The sequence below is a fragment of the Protobothrops mucrosquamatus genome, unplaced genomic scaffold, assembly GCF_001527695.2.
Source record: "Protobothrops mucrosquamatus isolate PMUCROS unplaced genomic scaffold, P.Mucros_1.0 scaffold_292, whole genome shotgun sequence".
Taxonomy (NCBI): domain Eukaryota; kingdom Metazoa; phylum Chordata; class Lepidosauria; order Squamata; family Viperidae; genus Protobothrops; species Protobothrops mucrosquamatus.
Window position 1 is genome coordinate 399,904 of NW_015386368.1, and position 18,155 is coordinate 418,058.

The 18,155-nt window shown below is 47.6% G+C and overlaps 1 protein-coding gene across 1 annotated transcript in view; it reads right to left on the reverse strand.

Annotated features, from left to right (window-relative positions):
- The window catches only part of ADAMTS13 (ADAM metallopeptidase with thrombospondin type 1 motif 13), a 29,029-nt gene that overhangs the window by 1,595 nt on the left and 9,279 nt on the right, over nucleotides 1-18,155 (reverse strand). Inside the window, exons 2-28 of the mRNA XM_015831954.1 lie at nucleotides 17,593-17,697; nucleotides 16,248-16,382; nucleotides 15,522-15,666; nucleotides 15,162-15,301; nucleotides 14,599-14,682; nucleotides 14,265-14,389; nucleotides 13,899-14,045; nucleotides 13,658-13,792; nucleotides 13,087-13,234; nucleotides 12,483-12,587; nucleotides 12,126-12,277; nucleotides 11,804-11,867; nucleotides 11,150-11,276; nucleotides 10,680-10,828; nucleotides 10,132-10,252; nucleotides 9,406-9,486; nucleotides 8,618-8,799; nucleotides 8,003-8,138; nucleotides 7,084-7,213; nucleotides 6,102-6,291; nucleotides 5,550-5,652; nucleotides 4,632-4,761; nucleotides 3,789-3,977; nucleotides 2,764-2,968; nucleotides 2,314-2,665; nucleotides 1,369-1,515; nucleotides 11-187 (exon numbers count right to left, since the gene is read on the reverse strand). Coding sequence (XP_015687440.1) covers nucleotides 11-187; nucleotides 1,369-1,515; nucleotides 2,314-2,665; nucleotides 2,764-2,968; nucleotides 3,789-3,977; nucleotides 4,632-4,761; nucleotides 5,550-5,652; nucleotides 6,102-6,291; nucleotides 7,084-7,213; nucleotides 8,003-8,138; nucleotides 8,618-8,799; nucleotides 9,406-9,486; nucleotides 10,132-10,252; nucleotides 10,680-10,828; nucleotides 11,150-11,276; nucleotides 11,804-11,867; nucleotides 12,126-12,277; nucleotides 12,483-12,587; nucleotides 13,087-13,234; nucleotides 13,658-13,792; nucleotides 13,899-14,045; nucleotides 14,265-14,389; nucleotides 14,599-14,682; nucleotides 15,162-15,301; nucleotides 15,522-15,666; nucleotides 16,248-16,382; nucleotides 17,593-17,697 — 3,904 coding nt within the window. The remainder of the gene's footprint in view (nucleotides 1-10; nucleotides 188-1,368; nucleotides 1,516-2,313; nucleotides 2,666-2,763; nucleotides 2,969-3,788; nucleotides 3,978-4,631; nucleotides 4,762-5,549; nucleotides 5,653-6,101; nucleotides 6,292-7,083; nucleotides 7,214-8,002; nucleotides 8,139-8,617; nucleotides 8,800-9,405; nucleotides 9,487-10,131; nucleotides 10,253-10,679; nucleotides 10,829-11,149; nucleotides 11,277-11,803; nucleotides 11,868-12,125; nucleotides 12,278-12,482; nucleotides 12,588-13,086; nucleotides 13,235-13,657; nucleotides 13,793-13,898; nucleotides 14,046-14,264; nucleotides 14,390-14,598; nucleotides 14,683-15,161; nucleotides 15,302-15,521; nucleotides 15,667-16,247; nucleotides 16,383-17,592; nucleotides 17,698-18,155) is intronic.

Here is an 18,155-nt window from a genome sequence, read left to right on the forward strand (position 1 = left end):
ATTTACACACCTTGGTGGTATTTCTTCTCCGCCAGTCTGCTGGTGTAGCGCAGCACAACGCCACTGCCCAACAACAGCCGACGTTGCCTCACTATCAGTGTGTTGGTTTGGGTGTTGACCATCAACAGTTTCAGCTTCTTACAAGCCATCCGCCACATGGTCCGGGTTGAAAACAGTAATATTTCTCCTGGATCAAAAATAAAATAAAATAAGGATGCTGAATAGGTCCTTCTGTAACCTTCATAAATCTCACTACAGGTAAGTAGGCCACAACTGAGCTCAAAATTTCTGTTCTTAAGTGAGAGGTTTGTTAAGTCACTAAACGAACTGTTGTAAATTGAGGACTACTCTGGACAACCCCTTAAACCTGGACTCGCAAGTCCGAAAGTGGTGTTTCAAACCCAGCTGGCTTGTTGCCCCAAACACAAATGAGAAACCCACAGCTGCAGCTATGTAACCTGGCAAAACAATTTTGATTTATTGATTTTTTGCGTGTGATTTGGCAAATGAGGGGTTCCCATTTAGTGTCATTTTAGGCTCCTATTTGAGCAAATCAGAACCCCCAGCCTATTGCTTGGAGTACTAAAGTAGGTGTCATGGTTCCGACAGATGATACTCTTCAAAGAACTTTGAGGCATTGTTTACCTTAAAGAATCTTTATTCAAGTAGCATGGCATCGGCACGTACATGGTCGAAGCCAACATCTGAATTCCCCTTCCCTGAGCACGTAGTATCAAAGCACAATTCCCTCCTCCAATTAACAGTCATAATAATAATAATAAAGTTGGAAGGGACCTTGGAGGTCATCGATCACATTCTCCAATTAGTTTGAAATGCAGACCTTCCCTCCAGTTCTCTAACCCGCCATTTCTTATCATCTCTTATTTCAAACAACCTTGAAGAATACTCTACTGGGATGTTATGTCTAACTAATCCCCATACACATTCTTCCCGCTCCCCCCCACCCCAGGATCATCTAGTTCTAACTCTAAAAGTACACACAGGTTAAAGAGAAAAGGGCTGCATCTTATACACTGTCAAAGCAAGCACATCCGATGTTAGCAGTGTTGACACTAGGTTAAAAAAAATTAGCACCGCAAATTTGCACGCACACCCATACGCAACTAACCCCCTGACACTTATCGGTTGGCCCGGATTAGACAAGAGTCGCTCTGGGTGGGACTGAGATGGGCAGGCTGTAAATTTGATATATAAACAAATAAAAGGTAAATCAGTAAGCGGGAGAACTGGAAGCTGAGGGCGAATCCTGTTATTTTTTCAGCAAGAGAGGCAAATAAGAAAAAGAGGTGGATAAAACAGATTTGAAGCTTCCTGGATGAGGATCAGCCCCAACCTGCAAATGCTCACCTGCGCTGCAGTTCAAGGAACTCTGCAACACCTGGACGGTGATGGTCTCCCCTAAAGGCCGGCCTATGGCGACCGTGCAGATCCTGGCTTGTACCCCCGTCATGTTGATTAATCCACTGGGGCTCAGCCATTGCCTTCCACAGATACCTGGATGAAAAAGGCAGAGGAGGAGAAGAAGACACAAGAGATTGGGAACAGGTGAGTCACACACCTTGGAAATTGAACTGTGGGGTGGAACTTAAGGGTCGAACTGGTGGGGTCCTGGGGGCTCTCTGAGCTGGGTGGTTTTCTTGCAGACGTTTCGTGGCCCAACTAGGTAACATCATCAGGGCTAGAAGGGAGTGGAGTAGGGAGGAGGAGAAGGAGGAAGAGGAGGAGGATTATGGGGTCCTTGGTGCTCTCTGAGCTGGGTGGTTTTCTTGCAGACGTTTCACGACCCAACTAGGTAATGTCATCAGTGCTACTAGAGAGTGGGGTTTGCCCTCATCTTATATTCTAGTCGTTTATGCAGAGATCTTGATTTATCTCCACCAACTCATCTGCAGCTAAATTTCTGCAAAGGAGCCAACACCCCCCAAAAAACCCTGTAAATTTTGGATTTAGGTGACCCCAAAAGTCTGAAAAATAAGGGGGCTTTTTTTTTCCCTTGCTGAGGCTTGCCTCTGGATCACTTCGCCATTGAGTTGACCTTGATTTCTCGGCAATAAGAACGTGGTTTTTCATGGATTTCCTGAAATTGTCCTATCACTAATATCCTATCGTCAAACCATGACGATCAGGACGGACTTGACTTAGCTCTACAGGTTGTAGACCTTCCTGGTTGACCTCAGTGGTGCTGAGATAGGTTGCATTTTGCTGGCCTTTCCACCAAACCCAATCCTGTTTCCCCAGGACCCATCCTGCCCCTGGTTAAAGCCCTCTCAATGACCAGCAATGCTACCTAACTGGGTTCGTCTGAGATATCTCCCCAGGGTTTAGCCTTGGCTTCTTTCTTCTGAGGATCTTCTCCTTTGGACCATGGGAGATCCAGGTTCTGGTCCTGCGGTCCTTTGAGAGGAAGAGGAACCTCGGGGGTGGTCAGGATCTCTGCCCCTGGAGGCTGGGTGGCCGCAGGGACATCAGGCCGAAGGTCTTCCTTCACCGTGGTCACTTGGAAGCAGGGCGTGACGGAGCACGTTCTCACCATCATGGGCTTAGGAACAAGCATGCACAGGAGAGGATTCACCCGTGTCTTGGTTTGGGGGTTGATGCAGAAATCCTGTCGCTTCTGGATGCCGGTTCCACACGAGACAGAGCACTGGAAGGAGAGAACACAGTCATTCCTCAGCTTACGGCCAGTCACTCACCTGTTGTAAGCTGAGGACTAATTCTATGCTGTGCAAAGAGGGCTACTACCTCCGTCCATTTGGTGAAGCCCCATTCGTACGGACAGACGCGGAGAAGGCAAGGCACGACAGAGGGGGGCTTTTCCGCTTCTGGGCACTGGCCCTCGGCCACGTCCACCTCTCGGCCTCCGGAAAGCCGCACGCAAGCCACGGATTGGGTGGCCACTCCAAGCCCACACGAAGAGGAGCAGGGTCCATGCTCGGTCACTCTCCAGCTTTCGGTAGAAGAGAGAAGATAGCCGTGATGAAGGGGCAGGCAAGTCAGTGGCACTTGTCTGTTATCTATCCTTCCATTCTCTCTCTTAATCCTTCCTTCGTTCCCTTCCTTCATTCTATAATTCTCTATTCTCTTTCTCTTTCAGTCTTCTATCTTTTTTCTCTCTTAATCCTTCCCTCCCTTCCATCCTTCCTTTCCTGCTTCAATCACTCTATCATTTTCTATTCTCTTTCTCTTTCAGTCTTCTTTTCTCTTAATCCTTCCCTCCCTCCCTTCCTTTCCTCCTTCCATCATTCTATAATTCACTCTCCTCTTTCTCTTCCTCTTTCAGTCTTCTATCCTTTTTTCCTCTTAATCCTTCCTTCCTTCTTTCCTTCCTTCCTTCCTTCATCTCTTTTTCCTTCCCCCTTCCGTCCTTCCATCATTCCGTCTGTGATTCACTCTCATCTCTCTCTTCCTTTTGCAGTCTTCCATATTTTCCTCTCTCTTAATCCTCCCTCCCTCCCTCCCTTCCTTGGAATGATGAAAGTTGCCATAGCTAAAAGGATTTTCCCAATTCCTGAATCCGGATAACTTTGATTCACCCTCTAACTAACCCCTCCCCCCTGCATGTTTTCATCCAGGAAAAAGTACCGCTGGGCTTGTAAAAAACAATTGCAAGAAAATTCAAACCATCTCGGGTCAAAATTGCCCGGATGTTTGTTTGTTTTGTGCTGGTAGCGCATTCTTTAGGCAAACTCATTCTCACCACTCGGATGGCCAAGAGAACGGAAGATGGGCTTGCAAGCCTCCCAATGTACAAGCACAAAGCCGGTCACCTGGGGGGGCAAGGCTGCAGGTGGCACGCTTCCAGCTCTTTGGGGCGCGGGGAGCCCTCACAGGCCGCGTCGGGCAATATGTCTTCCTCTTCCTCCTGTTCCTCCCCGGTCTCTCGCGCGCAGTACAAGGCCTTGCGCATAACGCCTTCGCCGCAGGTAACGCTACACGAACCTTGCTTGTAAAACCACCTGAGTGGAAAGGAGAAGGACAGGAGATGGTTGTGGGAAGGAGCCGCACGCTTCTACATATTCCCATTTCGGCTGCTGTTCAGGGGCCACTTTCCAAGGACTCGAGGTCCAGGCCAGGAACGATGAAGCACAGGTGGTCCCCGACGTAGGGCAATCAGGGATCAGACGTCCCGTTGCTAAACGAGGAGTCTGTTCCTTAAGAGGCGCCTGATTTTACGGACTTTTTCCCCACGGTGGTTAAGTGAATCCTTTGCAGTGGTTAAGTAAATCACATCCTCGTTAAGAAAATCTATTGTTTCTTGTTGAAGATTCTTGTTGGAAGCCAACTCGGAAGGTCATAAACGGTGATCACACATCACACACACACACGCAAACGGACGCTGCAACTATCACAATTACACAAAATAATTATAGTGCAATTGTGACAGTTGCAAGGGTTTGTGTGTGTGTGTGTGAAAATTATTATTCCGCTTAACGGCCACAGCATTGGCTTAACGACCTCCGTAAAAAAAACAAAAGGTCGCAAAATCCAGTTGGTTGTGTGGGGGATCTGATTTACAACTGTCCCAACTTACGACCACGGCAGGCAGGTTCCATTACAGTCGTAACTGGAGGACTGCCTGCATAAGTGGGGAAAGGCCGCAGAGCCCTCACCTTGGGGGACACGGCTCCGGGTTGCAGACTTCTAGACGGCTTGCTGGTTTCTGGGTCTGGTTACAGCGGTTCTCCTCGGTTTCCTCCTTCGTGTCGAAGACCAAGCAGACGTAACTCAGCCACCTCCGTCCTGTGGGAAGGAGCAACTGGGGTGAATGTTGTGAGCCGTGTCAGCATTTTCTGTTTTCCATGGCTCGTCCTGAGCAGGATTATTTCTTCAAATGCTGTCTTATACCCAGGGAACATGACTTTATCTTGGCTGGGGGATTCTGGGAGTTGAAGTGCAGCCATCTTAAAGTTGCCAAGGTTGAGAAACACTGGCTTAAAACTGGTTCTTCTTTCTTTCTTTCTTTCTTTCTTTCTTTCTTTCTTTCTTTCTTTCTTTCCTTTCTTCCTTCCTTCCTTCCTCCCTTTCTCTTTCCTTCCTTCCTTCCTTCCTTCCTCTTTCTTCCTCCCTCCCTCTCTCCATCTCTCTTCTCTTTCTTTCTTTTTTTCTTTCTTTCTTTCTTTCTTTCTTTCTTTCTTTCCTTTCTTCCTTCCTTCCTTCCTCCCTTTCTCTTTCCTTCCTTCCTTCCTTCCTTCCTCTTTCTTCCTCCCTCCCTCTCTCCATCTTCTCTTTCTTTCTTTTTTCTTTCTTTCTTTCTTTCTTTCTTCCTTTTTTTCTCCCTCCCTTTCTCTTCCTTCCTTCCTCTTTTTTCCTCCCTCCCTCCCTCCCTCCCTCCCTCCCTCTCTTTCTNTTCCTTCCTTCCTTCCTTCCTTCCTTCCTCACTTGGGGTGGTGGAACCAATGGAGGAAGGACATATCAATATGCAAAAGACCCCCTCATCCCAACGAAGAAATGATACACGAGCAGCAGGGCTGAACCAGATACAGAAAAACAGATCAATGGTCAAGGAATCCAGGAAAAAAAACCCTCACCTCCCCCACAGGAGACGGGACACTTTCCAGCCAAAGGACTCCAGACATATACAGACTGATTTCCAATCCGTTCTTGGTCTTCCAGAGCATCGGACTTCAACCCCTGCTTCAGGAGACAGCACAAAGCACAACAACATCGCAAGGAGATTTGGTGGAAAGAAAAACGTTCTACTGACAAAAGGAAACCAAGAGATTAAAGATAGTCCTCAACTTACACCGGTTGCTTACCAGTTGTAACTCGAGGACTAGGCTGTTTTCTCGTCCCCAATACGCGATGGTCTACAAATGCCTTTTTCCCCCCAAATAATTTCTCTTTTCAATTTCTCAACCTGGACATTTCCAAATTATCCCCAATGCAAATATTAACCAGGTTATCTGTCTTCAGTAGACAAGACTAGGCTAAAACTCATCCTAGTTTAAGTCCATAAAGTCAGCGCACTCTAGCAACCTACCCTCGTCTTAGCATGGTGGCTAAACAAGGCCAACACAGTCACTAAGTAAATGGTTACCAGTCAAGGACCATCCCTACTTCATAAGGCCAGAGATACATACCATGTTCCATCCCAGCGGGCAGACGTTCACGGAGCAAGTCTCGAAGGCCGGAGGCTTCTGATCCGCTGCGCACAGCCTCTCGTCCACGGTGGATTCCAGCCCATCAACAACCTGGACACAGGTCATGTTCCAGATGGCCACTCCCAAGCCACAAAGGGCAGAACATCGGCCCAGCTGTGATTTCTTCCAACTGGATGAGAAGAAAGAGTCCAGAATTGGGCATTATTTTTCTCTGTCTGAAGGGGATCTTCAGGAAAAAAACTCTGCACATGCACGGGACTAGATACAAGAAGGAGTGTGTTGTAGTGGAGGTTTGTATTTTGATGAGAAAGACCTGGGTTTAAATCCCTGCTGAACCGTGCATAATTGTGAGGCCGTCCTGCTACCTTACAGCTAATTCCTTACTTATATCTAACTATAGCGCCACGAATCCTTGGCCACTGCTTTATTCCGCCAGGTCTGGAGGATGTGGCATTCATCTCATTCCCATTTTATGAGGGAGACGGGTTTAAATCATCCTTACTCCCCACTGATGCTAAGGGAATATTTTTATCCTGATTCTGACATGGTGCAAAGGCCGTTGCAGGTCGCCTTAGAAAGGGAGCACTGAAGATATCACCTAGTTGAAATATCTGCAAGAAAATCACCAAGCTCAGAGCTACTGTATATCAACAGGGAGCAAGCCACTAGCCCTGATGATGTTACCTAGCTAGGTCATGAAATGTCCTCTAGAAAACAGCCAAGCTCAGAGCTACTGCATAAAAACAAAGAGCAAGTCACATTCAATAGTACTGATGATGTTACCTAGTTGGGTCATGAAACGTCTCCAAGAAATGGAGAGCACCTAGGACCCCACAGAAAACAGGTGAATTGGGAAACTGGCTACAAGAAGTTGACAGGACAACAGATTGGATGGATACTGGTCCAAATATCCTGGCTTGACGATTCAGAACGGAAATGGTCCAAAGCAGCTTTTACTCACTGTGGTTGGCAGCGTTCCATAAGGCATCTTTCCTGTCTAGAAGGAGGCTTTGGCCTCTTGAGGCAGTAGAAGTCATCCACCTTCTCACCTGTTGACTGATCAAAGCAGGAGTAGCGGACTTGCAGGGTACCTGCAGAGTAAAATTTAGGGAAGTAGACGTGGAGAAACTTCCTGACAGTGAGGACAATCAACCAGTGGAACAGAAGTTGCCTCCAGAAATCGTGGGCGCTCCATCACTGGAGGTTTTTAAGAAGAGACTGGACAGTCACCTGTCTGAGATGGCACAGGTTCTCCTGCTCGAGCAGGGGGCTGGACTAGAGGACCTCCAAGGTCCCTTCCAGCTCTATTCTACTCTAATCTTTGAGCCATCTAATTTATGAAAAGAAACAGTGCAAAGATAGAAAAGAAGGGAACAGAGGTTAGATGATGGGAGTTTCCACGGAAGGAGAGGAGGAATTTGAAAACGACCCCGGGACATCGCAACCGTCATAAGTACATGTCAGTTGCCAAGCGTCCGAATTTTGATCACCTGACCCTGGGGATTGCTGCTGTGGAAAAACGGTCGCGGGTCACTTTTTTCAGTGCCGCTGTAACTTCAAATGATCTTTAACAGCGTGGACTCATGAAAGCAGTCTCTCTCTCTCTTTAACGGGCCTCTTAAAGCCACCACATCATCCTCAAAGCCAGACCTGCCTGCTTTGCAATAATTAATAGCAGAGAGAGAGAGAAAAAAACCACTTCCTTAAAGACCAAAAGTTTTGGGTTTTTTTCCCACAGGGTTAAACGGTGTGCAAAGTCCCAGTTTACTAAAGTTTACTGTTTTTCCCTCAGATGTTTCCTCCCTACCCCAAATACTCGGGGTGCCCCGTGCCAAAGTCCGAGATATAAAAGGAAATAAAAGGACAATTAAGCAACTGACCACTCCCACAGGTCACGGAGCAGTGGCTGAAGTGGGCCGTCCACGTGTGGGTCTCCTTTTCGCTCGGTCTAAAGTAGCTGAAGGCGATATCGGGGCTGGTGGCGCTTCCGTATTCTTTCCCGTATTTCCTATAAACCTGGACGGAAAAGGAACAGACATGTGAACAGGAGCCAAACATACCGGTAAGTCCTCAACTTACAACTGTTTTGTTTAGTGACCATTCAAAGTTGGAATGCCACTGGAAAAAAAATGTGTGACTTACGATCGTTTTTCACACTTAGAGCATCCCCCCTCCATAGTCCCATGATCAAAATCCAGATGTTTTGACTCATATTGATGAGTGCCCTGGGGGGGCGGGGTCACGCGGTCCCCTAACAACCGGGCTGCTAACTTAAGAACCGCCATGATTCATTGAACAACGGTGGCAAGAAAAGTCATAACATGGGGCAAAACAGCAGAAGAAATTTTAGTCGCGACTGTGCTCGTAAGTCCATAAACGGCGACACTACCCCACACGTGTTCCTGTTTGCCAAGATGGTTTATTTTATTGATTAAATTTATTTGCCTTCCATTTAGGGGCCCTGCTCCTTAGCTGCGGCGACTTTACTACCTTACCTGTATCTCTACGTCTTCCTGGACTGGTCCAGCCATGTGAATCTCCTCCAGGCTAGGCAGATTGTCCTCTGTAAGAAAGACCTTGTATTCCAACCAGTTGTCTTCCAAGATCGAAGGGTAGGTGACGTTTACAGAAATGAGTCCTTTCCCAGCGACGGTGTATTGCCCTTGAATTTTCACAGCTAAGGTTAACAGAATAACAAGAGTTGGAAGGGACCTTGGAGGTCTTCTTGTCCAACCCACAACTCCAGTAGGAAACCCTTGAGTAACTTCCAGTGATGGAGCACCCACAACTTCTGAAGGCAAGCCACTCCACTGGTTAATTGTTCTCCCTATCAGAAAATTTCTCCTTAGTTCTAGATTGGTTCTAGGTTCTCTGGTTAGTTGTCATCCATTGTTTCTGGTCCTGCTTTGGAGAAGGGGAACAACTAAGCTCAGAGAACCCCAAGGAGCCCACAGAGAAATAAGCTGCTTTATTACAGATATTTGGAGAATAACTCCTACAGCAGGACATCAGATTCAAGCCCTGTCAGTTTGAATCTTGTCTTCCTATCCTTTAAAATAATCCCTGACTATTCTCTTCCTTTACTCAAGAGACAGAGACATTTGTCCCATGGCTGGCTGCGGAATTCTGGGAGTTGAGGTCCACAGGTCTTCAAGTTGACGAGGTTGGATGCCCCTGCTCTAAAGGCTACAAGGGATCTCCTCCCATGGGACAATCCATGGAGACGTCCTTCTAGGTAATCGCCCTTATCCTGCTAAACCAATTCTGGGCATCAGTGACTCACCCATGTGGGTGAAGAGGGGTTTCCGGTTAACCACGTGGACTGAGGTGATGTTCGGAGACAGCATCAGGAAGGTGATGTACTCTGAAAGAGAAGACAAGTCAGAGGAGATACGGTAGAAGATTGTTGTGAAGACCTCAACCAGGACAACGAAGAGCTTGAGTAACTTGGAGGTAGAGAAAGTGAGAATGGAAGGAGGCTCTATGTCTCCCATCCAGCCTTTGAGGTTCCTCAAAGCATCCAATTGGCCATTGGGTCACCCCAAAGGTGAGGGACCTTCATAATCCAATCCCGCAGGTTTATTTTGAGGTCCTCAACTTAGAAACCATTTGTTTAGCAACCATTCAAAGTTACGACGGCACTGGGGAAAAAACCCAACTTTACGTCAGGTCCTCACGTTTACAACTGTTGCACCGTTCCTGTGATCAGGTGAACAAAATCTGGGTGCTTAGCAACCGATAACGTATTGATGAGAGTTGCAGAATTCCGTAGTCACGTCAATGCCCCGTTTGGGACTTTCCCAGCCGGGTGCGAAGAAGCAAAGCGAATGGGAGAGACCAGATTTCCCTAACAAGTAAGGTGATTCAGTTAACAGCCATCAGATAAAGGTTGTAAAATTGGGGGCAGCTGAATTAACAATCCAGTTGTGGTCGTAAATCAAGGATTATCTGTACATGGGCTACGGGTACCCAAAAAAAAGGCAATAGAGAAGATAGAATGGAGCGATACCTCTCGCTTTTCCCTCGGTGAAAAAGCCGTTCACATTAATGCAGGATGTGGCGTCTCCCCCGCATACTTGACACGGATCCATCTTCTTTCCGGAACCCATCCGGCCGTCACATCCAAACATCTGAAGGAAAGGGAGGAAAAAAATGAGCCGAAATGGCTTGCTGGGAACAATGGATCTAGAAGCCAGCCTGGCCTATGGCGTCCTCTGTAGGTGCTGCATCTCCCAGAATTCTTTGGGCCATGCAAGGCTGAGAATTCTGGGAGATTCACTCGTAGAGGATTAAACTGTTTCAACCTCGAGTTTTGGGAAGGCTGGGGATTCCGAAAGCATGAGGATTATGGCCCAAGAAAATGAACGGTGGGCAAGAATGTCCCCACTTCAAAATATACAAGATATGGAAAAGATTACTACTCCCAAAAGCCACTCTAATTCCATCCTTTGATGATCTGGGAAGGAATAAAAAGAAGCAGAATTAATAAGGAGACATTAACTGTGACTGGACATTGAAGGAAGGAAAAAAGAGAATTTGGAAGTCCTTCACCCTTACCCTGCAGCTGCCCATCACACACAAAGCAAGTGTATCCTTGTCCACCAGGCTGCTTTTCTTGCATCTTGTGCCATCAATGAATCGGTCCCCACGGCTCACCATGAAGTTCTTCCCAGCTGCCTGGCACATGTATTGGCACAGAGCATCTCCTGGGGGGAGAAGACAATGGAGGAACTCAGATAATGTAGGAGGAGAAGGGAAGAGGAAGAGGAGGAGGAGGAAAGAAGGAAGGAGGAGGAGGAGGAGGAGGAGGAGGAGGAGAAGAAGAAGAAGAAGAAGAAGAAGAAGAAGAAGAAGAAGAAGAAGAAGAAAGAAGAAGAAGAAGAAGAAGAAGAAGAAGAAGAAGAAGAAGAAGAAGAAGAAGAAGAAGAAGAAGAAGTAGTAGTAGTAGTAGTAGTAGTAGTAGTAGTAGTAGTAGTAGTAGTAGTAGTAGTAGTTCCTCCCTGGTTTGTCATCCCAAGCCAAGGTACCTTTTGCATAGCTGGCTGCTGAAACCCACTTGTAGAAGGAAGGCAACTGCCGATGAAGGTAGAGGGGCTTCACGTTGGTTGCTGAACACTGCTCATCCATGAAGTCCATCTGGGTCTTCAGGCAGGGCTTCGGGGAAGGAGAAGTCAAAAGCTCAAGGCCACATTCGCTCTCTCTCTTTTTTTTCCCCGAAGGAAGGGATGGACTTTGCTTTTGAGGGATTAGTCCTCCCCGAGAACTAGGCCTTCAGATTTTTCCGTCCCTTCCAAGTGGAAGTATCTAATGGTGGAACACCAGACTGCAAATCTGCACTTGCCAAGATAGCGTGAATGAGTGTGTAAACAGGGGGATGATGAACAAATGAAAAGACAGGCTGACTCTTTGCTGCGTCTACCGTCTTTTCCAGGACGTGTCACCCCTGGTCACTGCCCGTTCTACTTCTAGGAGAAACCAGGTTTTGGAGCCTCCCTCGAGATAAGAATGGCCAACGGCAAATGGGACAGGTGGCTTCCCAACACACTCTACTCCCCACCTTAATGCTCCTTCAGACTAAGGTTCCAAAGTCATTCTTACGTGCAGGAAATCCTGCAAGACAATCCAGGCATACGGACACCCAACCAGTCGCTTCTTTAAAAAGCAGTCTAAAGTCCACTTACCTGCAAGTTACACATCTCGGCTTGCAAGGCTTCGCCTTGGCACGGCTGGCCACCAAAAGCAGGTCTGAAAAGAAAAGGAACGTCTGGATCCGGGTGTCCCTGACCTCTGGAACAGCTGTATCTCCTGGGGATTCGGATGGCCTTGACTCTGATGACCATTCATACGGGATCAAAGACCTGGGCATTGGGCCAGCTGGCTAGGTAGCTTGGGAATTATAGGTCAACGACATCTGGAAGGGCAAGCATCTAACCCTTGATCCGTGCCATCTAAGCCCTGGATGAGAGGCATGTGTCAAATTGGGAAGATGGAGGTCTCGTTTACCTGGGGTTGTTGCATTGTCGCTGTCTCGTTGCAATGCCCCCTCCACAGCTCCGGGAACAGGCAGAGAAAGAGGTCCAGCTGGACCACTGTCCATGCACCATGCTAACCGGAGACAGATCTTCTAGGGAACTGCAGCGTCCTTTGGCGCACCACTGCGGGAGAATCAGCCCAGTTATCCACCCAGAAGCGGATCAGGAGGGAACCACAGTTTATGACAAACCAGCTTTACATTTTCACATTCATTCCAGGAGCATCTGGCAGGAGATAGTCAGAGCTCCTGGGTCCAAGCTGGGCGTGAGTGTGAGCACCGTGTGATGATTACCCTCTCACTAGCAAGAAAAAAAAATCTGATTTTACCTTGTTGATCCCACATTCGGTTCCATCCAGAAGCGGGACATGGAGCCGAGAGCAGGTGGATTGATCGGCCGAATTGGTGTGGCAGGAGAGAACTCGGCACATGTCCTAGAGGGAAAGGGGATGTGGTCAAGGAAAGGGGAAAAGACGTTGGTGACTCACAAAATCTATTTCTATGGCCTCCACAAAAATGTAATAAAGCTAAAACAAACAGAGAGACGAGGGTACAGCGTACACTCCCCTGGATCAATGAAGGAAAGATTTAAAAGAAAAATTGGCTCAGCCAAATATACAGGAAGGAAGGAAGGAAGGAAGGAAGGAAGGAAGGAAGGAAGGAAGGAAGGAAAGGATTGATTGAAAGATGCTGAATCAGAAAGGGAGGGAGGGAGGGAGGGAAGGAAGGAAGGATTGAAAGATGCTGAAGTCAGAAAGAGGGAGGAAGGGAAGGAAGGAAGAATGCTGAAGTCAGGGAGGGAGGGAAGGAAGGAAGGAAGGAAGGAAGGAAGGAAGGCCAACTGGTTGAATGAACCCTTTCAGCCTTCTAAAGCCTCTTCTGCCTTCAGGGTGAGGAAGGCCCACCTAACCCAGAAGCAACAGTTTCACCTACCACATCATAGCTGAAAGTGCAGGCCGAAGCCCCCGAACCGAAGGCAACTTTGCACTGCTCCTCCGCCCCAAAATATAGGCCAGGCTTTGCTTCTGGCAGACTGCTCTTTAACACAGGCAAGTCATCTGTGCAGCTTGCTTGGCCTGTACTGGTAATAAACCAGAAGAAAACAAGGTGGCCGGGTTAGTTGGGAAGAATACAAAAGACTGTCTCAAGAACGCAGGTGGGGGTCCTTCGTGCTCCCTGAATCTGGTTGTTTTCCTGTAGACGTTTCATTGCCCAACTAGGCAACATCATCAGTGCTAGAAGGGAGTGGGTTTGCAGAGAGGAGGAGGAGGAGGAAGATGGTGGCCTCTGAGCTTGGTTGTTTTCTTGCAGATGTTTCACTAACTAACTAGGTAACTTCACCAGCGCTAGTGAGTCTGACTGGCTCCCTTTTGATATCTTCTAATAACTCTGAGCACACATTTTTAACCTAAGCAAAACATAACTGATGGAAAGATCTTGGATCTTCTCTCTGCATGGGATGAGGATCCGAGGAACAGAGACAGCACAGCCTTGACCCTTTTACCTGACGAATGCCTGGAGCTGCTCTCGGCTGCAGACCGACCAGGTCAGATCCAGGCTGTTGTGCCCCCCTTCGGAGCCCATAATGTGTCGGTCTCCCACGCAGCGGTTCCCTTCCCCATCGTGGTCAATCCCAAAGCTGTCATCCAAACAGAATCAAAGAAAGGGTCACAGTTGGTCTTGAAGGCGGCCAATTGTCCTTCCTAGATCCGGAAGGCTCCTTCAGGTCCTTCTTGCCCACTCACCTGTGGGCGATCTCGTGAGCAACGGTGATGCCCAAGCCGAAGCCCGTGTCCTCGGTGATGATGCAGCTCCAAGACCTTGAACAGGCTCCTCCCTTTGAAGTGACACCACGTACTTGCTTATTTCCATCCGGGAGTTCTAGATCAAATCTAGAGAAAGAAAGAAAAAGAAAGAAAGAAAGAAAGAAAGAAAGAAAGAAAGAAAGAAAGAAAGAAAGAAAGAAAGAAAGAAAAAGAAAGAAAGAAAGAAAGAAAGAAAGAAAGAAAGAAAGAAAGATAGATAGATAGATGAGGGAAAGAAAAGATACTAAGCTAGGCTCAGATATCCACCAACTGGGCTAACCGTTCCTCAAAACTAACAGTAATTACTTGGTGACGTAAAGAACGAGATCTGCATGACGAGGGTCCAGGTCATTCTCTGGGTTGACCTTTAGGCTCCATTTGCAGACGCTCAGGACCGAGCTGGTGATGTTGGTCGTGATCTGGATGCCTTCCTGGGAAGAGAAGACAACACGGACCCCAATTAGACCCAAATTCAGGGGAACCCAATTAAGGCCGAGACTCGACAAATCCATATTACAGTAACGAACTCTTCTGTGTGCTTCATTCAACCAGTACTAGCTCAATTAATCCAAGGTTTGCAGTCTGCAGGACACACTGACCGTCAATTTCTCTCTCTCTCTCTCTCTTTCTTTTTTTTTACCTCAGGCTCTGTCAGGACAATCATTTTGATCAGATGAACTCTGAATTGAATACCCAACGAGGGATCGCGAAGAAGCTCTGCTCCCTAGGTAAGTGGAAGATATATATATATATAGATATATTCAGATGGTTTGTAGGGAGAAATTCAGAATCTGAGAGTAACACATTATTATTACTTGCAGAGAAAAATATATGCAGCTAGGGGGGATGGAGGAAGGAAGGAAGGAAGGAAAGGAAGGAATTAAAAAGAGGGAGGGAAGGAAGGAAGATGGGAATGAGAGTTGAGCAGGAGGGAGGAAGGAAGGAATTAAAAAGAGGGAGGGAAAGAAGGAAGAAGATGGAAATGAGAGATGAAAGGGAGGGAGGGAGGGAGGAAAGAAGGAATTAAAAGAGGGAAGGAAGGAAGAAGATGGGAATGAGAGATGAGAGGGAGGAAGGAAGGGAAGGAAGGAAGGAATTAAAAAGGGGAAGGAAGGAAGAAGGTGGGAATGAGAAATGGATGGGAGGGAGGGAGGAAGGAAAGAAGGAAGGAATTTCCACATGTGTAGCCCCAAAAGAACTCACAATGTTGAGGTTGGTGAGGATGTACCTCTCAGTGTCTTCTTTGTGGAACTGGTGAACATCTGGCCCTACCACCACCAAGAGCTCCAGATGTTTCACCTTCTCCTCCACCACTCTGCGAATCCGGGACGAAACCTTTCCACCTGCAACGACACACAGAGAAGTTGGAACGGTGAAAGCACCACAAAACACGGCAGCCCGACGTTTAAAGAAGTGGAGTATTATAGATACCTAACCTCTTGTTTTTTTTTGTTTGAGTTTCCAAGAACCACTGAGTCACACGGACAGGTTTAAGGGGAAAAAAATAAAAGGCTGTCCCTTCACTTCTGGAGTCTCTCTCATTTCCATGAAAGACCATCTTACTTGTCTGTGCTGATGCGGAATCGTTCTGCACACTGCTGAAGACGATGTGGGGCCTGAGGAGATGGGGGTCCACCAAGTAGCATTGGTGTTGCTTCTTCACCGCTCTGATGTAAACCTTCTTGCCACGCACACGGATAAAACCTTGCTGAGAGAAATAAGAGGCCCTCAGAGGGCTATTGGCCAGATAATTGCAAAGAATATAAATCCTTCCATTCCCCACCACTCAGTTTAGAACTGAAGAAGCATCTTGAATGAGAAGTGAAATGTTTTCAAGGGGGAAAAAAAAAAACCAAGCAGAGTCCAGTTGCCTTTTGGAAAAGCACCTTTGGGACAACCGTGATCTGGATCAGGGGTCTTCAAACTTGGCTCTTTTATGACTGGTGGACTTCAACTCCCAGAATTCCTCAGCCAGGCGTGCCTGGCTGAGGAATTCTGGGAGTTGAAATCCACCAGTCGTAAAAGGGCCACGTTTGAAGACCCCTGATGTGGATGATTGAGAATATCCATAGACATATCCAACACACCTTCCTCCACCTATTTTCCCCACAGCAAGTGAGGTAGGTTGGGCTGAGAGNAGAAGAAGAAGAAGAAGAAGAAGAAGAAGAAGAAGAAGAAGAAGAAGAAGAAGAAGAAGAAGTAGTAGTAGTAGTAGTAGTAGTAGTAGTAGTAGTAGTAGTAGTAGTAGTAGTAGTAGTAGTAGTTCCTCCCTGGTTTGTCATCCCAAACCAAGGTACCTTTTGCATAGCTGGCTGCTGAAACCCACTTGTAGAAGGAAGGCAACTGCCGATGGAGGTAGAGGGGCTTCACGTTGGTTGCTGAACACTGCTCATCCATGAAGTCCATCTGGGTCTTCAGGCAGGGCTTTGGGGAAGGAGAAATCAAAAGCTCAAGGCCACATTCGCTCTCTCTCTTTTTTTTTCCCCGAAGGAAGGGATGGACTTTGCTTTTGAGGGATTAGTCCTCCCCGAGAACTAGGCCTTCAGATTTTTCCGTCCCTTCCAAGTGGAAGTATCTAACGGTGGAACACCAGACTGCAAATCTGCACTTGCCAAGATAGCGTGAATGAGTGTGTAAACAGGGGGATGATGAACAAATGAAAAGACAGGCTGAATCTTTGCTGCGTCTACCGTCTTTTCCAGGACGTCTCACCTCTGGTCACTGCCCGTTCTACTTCTAGGAGAAATCAGATTTTGGAGCCTCCCTCGAGATAAGAATGGCCAACGGCAACTGGGACTGGTGGCTTCCCAACACACTCTACTCCCCACCTTAATGCTCCTTCAGACTAAGGTTCCAAACTCATTCTTACGTGCAGGAAATCCTGCAAGACAATCCAGGCATACGGACACCCAACCAGTCGCTTCTTTAGAAATGGAAAGCAGTCTAAAGTCCACTTACCTGCAAGTTACACATCTCAGCTTGCAAGGCTTCCCCTTGGCACGGCAGGCCACCAAAAGCAGGTCTGAAAAGAAAAGGAACGTCTGGATCCGGGTGTCCCTGACCTCTGGAACAGCTGTATCTTCTGGGGATTTGGATGGCCTTGACTCTGATGACCATTCATATGGGATCAAAGACCTGGGCATTGGGCCAGCTGGCTAGGTAGCTTGGGAATTATAGGTCAACGACATCTGGAAGGGCAAGCATCTAACCCTTGATCCGTGCCATCTAAGCCCTGGATGAGAGGCATGTGTCAAATTGGGAAGATGGAGGTCTCGTTTACCTGGGGTTGTTGCATTGTCGCTGTCTCGTTGCAATGCCCCCTCCACAGCTCCGGGAACAGGCAGAGAAAGAGGTCCAGCTGGACCACTGTCCATGCACCATGCTAACCGGAGACAGATCTTCTAGGGAACTGCAGCGTCCTTTGGCGCACCACTGCCGGAAAAATCAGCCCAGTTATCCACCCAGAAGCGGATCAGGAGGGAACCACAGTTTATGACAAACCAGCTTTACATTTTCACATTCATTCCAGGAGCATCTGGCAGGAGATAGTCAGAGCTCCTGGGTCCAAGCTGGGCGTGAGTTTGAGCATCGTGTGATTACCCTCTCGCTAGCAAGAAAAAAAATTGATTTTTACCTTGTTGATCCCACATTCGGTCCCATCCAGAAGCGGGACATGGAGCCGAGAGCAGGTGGATTGATCGGCCGAATTGGTGTGGCAGGAGAGAACTCGGCACATGTCCTAGAGGGAAAGGGGATGGGGTCAAGGAAAGGGGAAAAGACGTTGGTGACTCACAAAATCTATTTCTATGGCCTCCACAAAAATGTAATAAAGCTAAAACAAACAGAGAGACAAGGGTACAGTGTACACTCCCCTGGATCGATGAAGGAAAGATTTAAAAGAAAATTTGGCTCAGCCAAATATACAGGAAGGAAGGAAGGAAGGAAGGAAGCTGAAGTCAGAAAGGGAAGGAGGAAAGGAAAGAAAGGAAGGACTGAAAGATGCTGAAGTCAGGGAGGGAGGGAGGGAAGGAAGGAAGGATTGAAAGATGCTGAAGTCAGAAAGGGAAGGAGGGAAGGAAGGAAAGGAAGGAAGGAAGGAAGGACTGAAAGATGCTGAAGTCAGAAAGGACGGAGGGAGGGAGGGAAGGAAGGAAGGAAGGAAGGAAGGAAGGAAGGAAGGATTGAAAGATGCTGAAG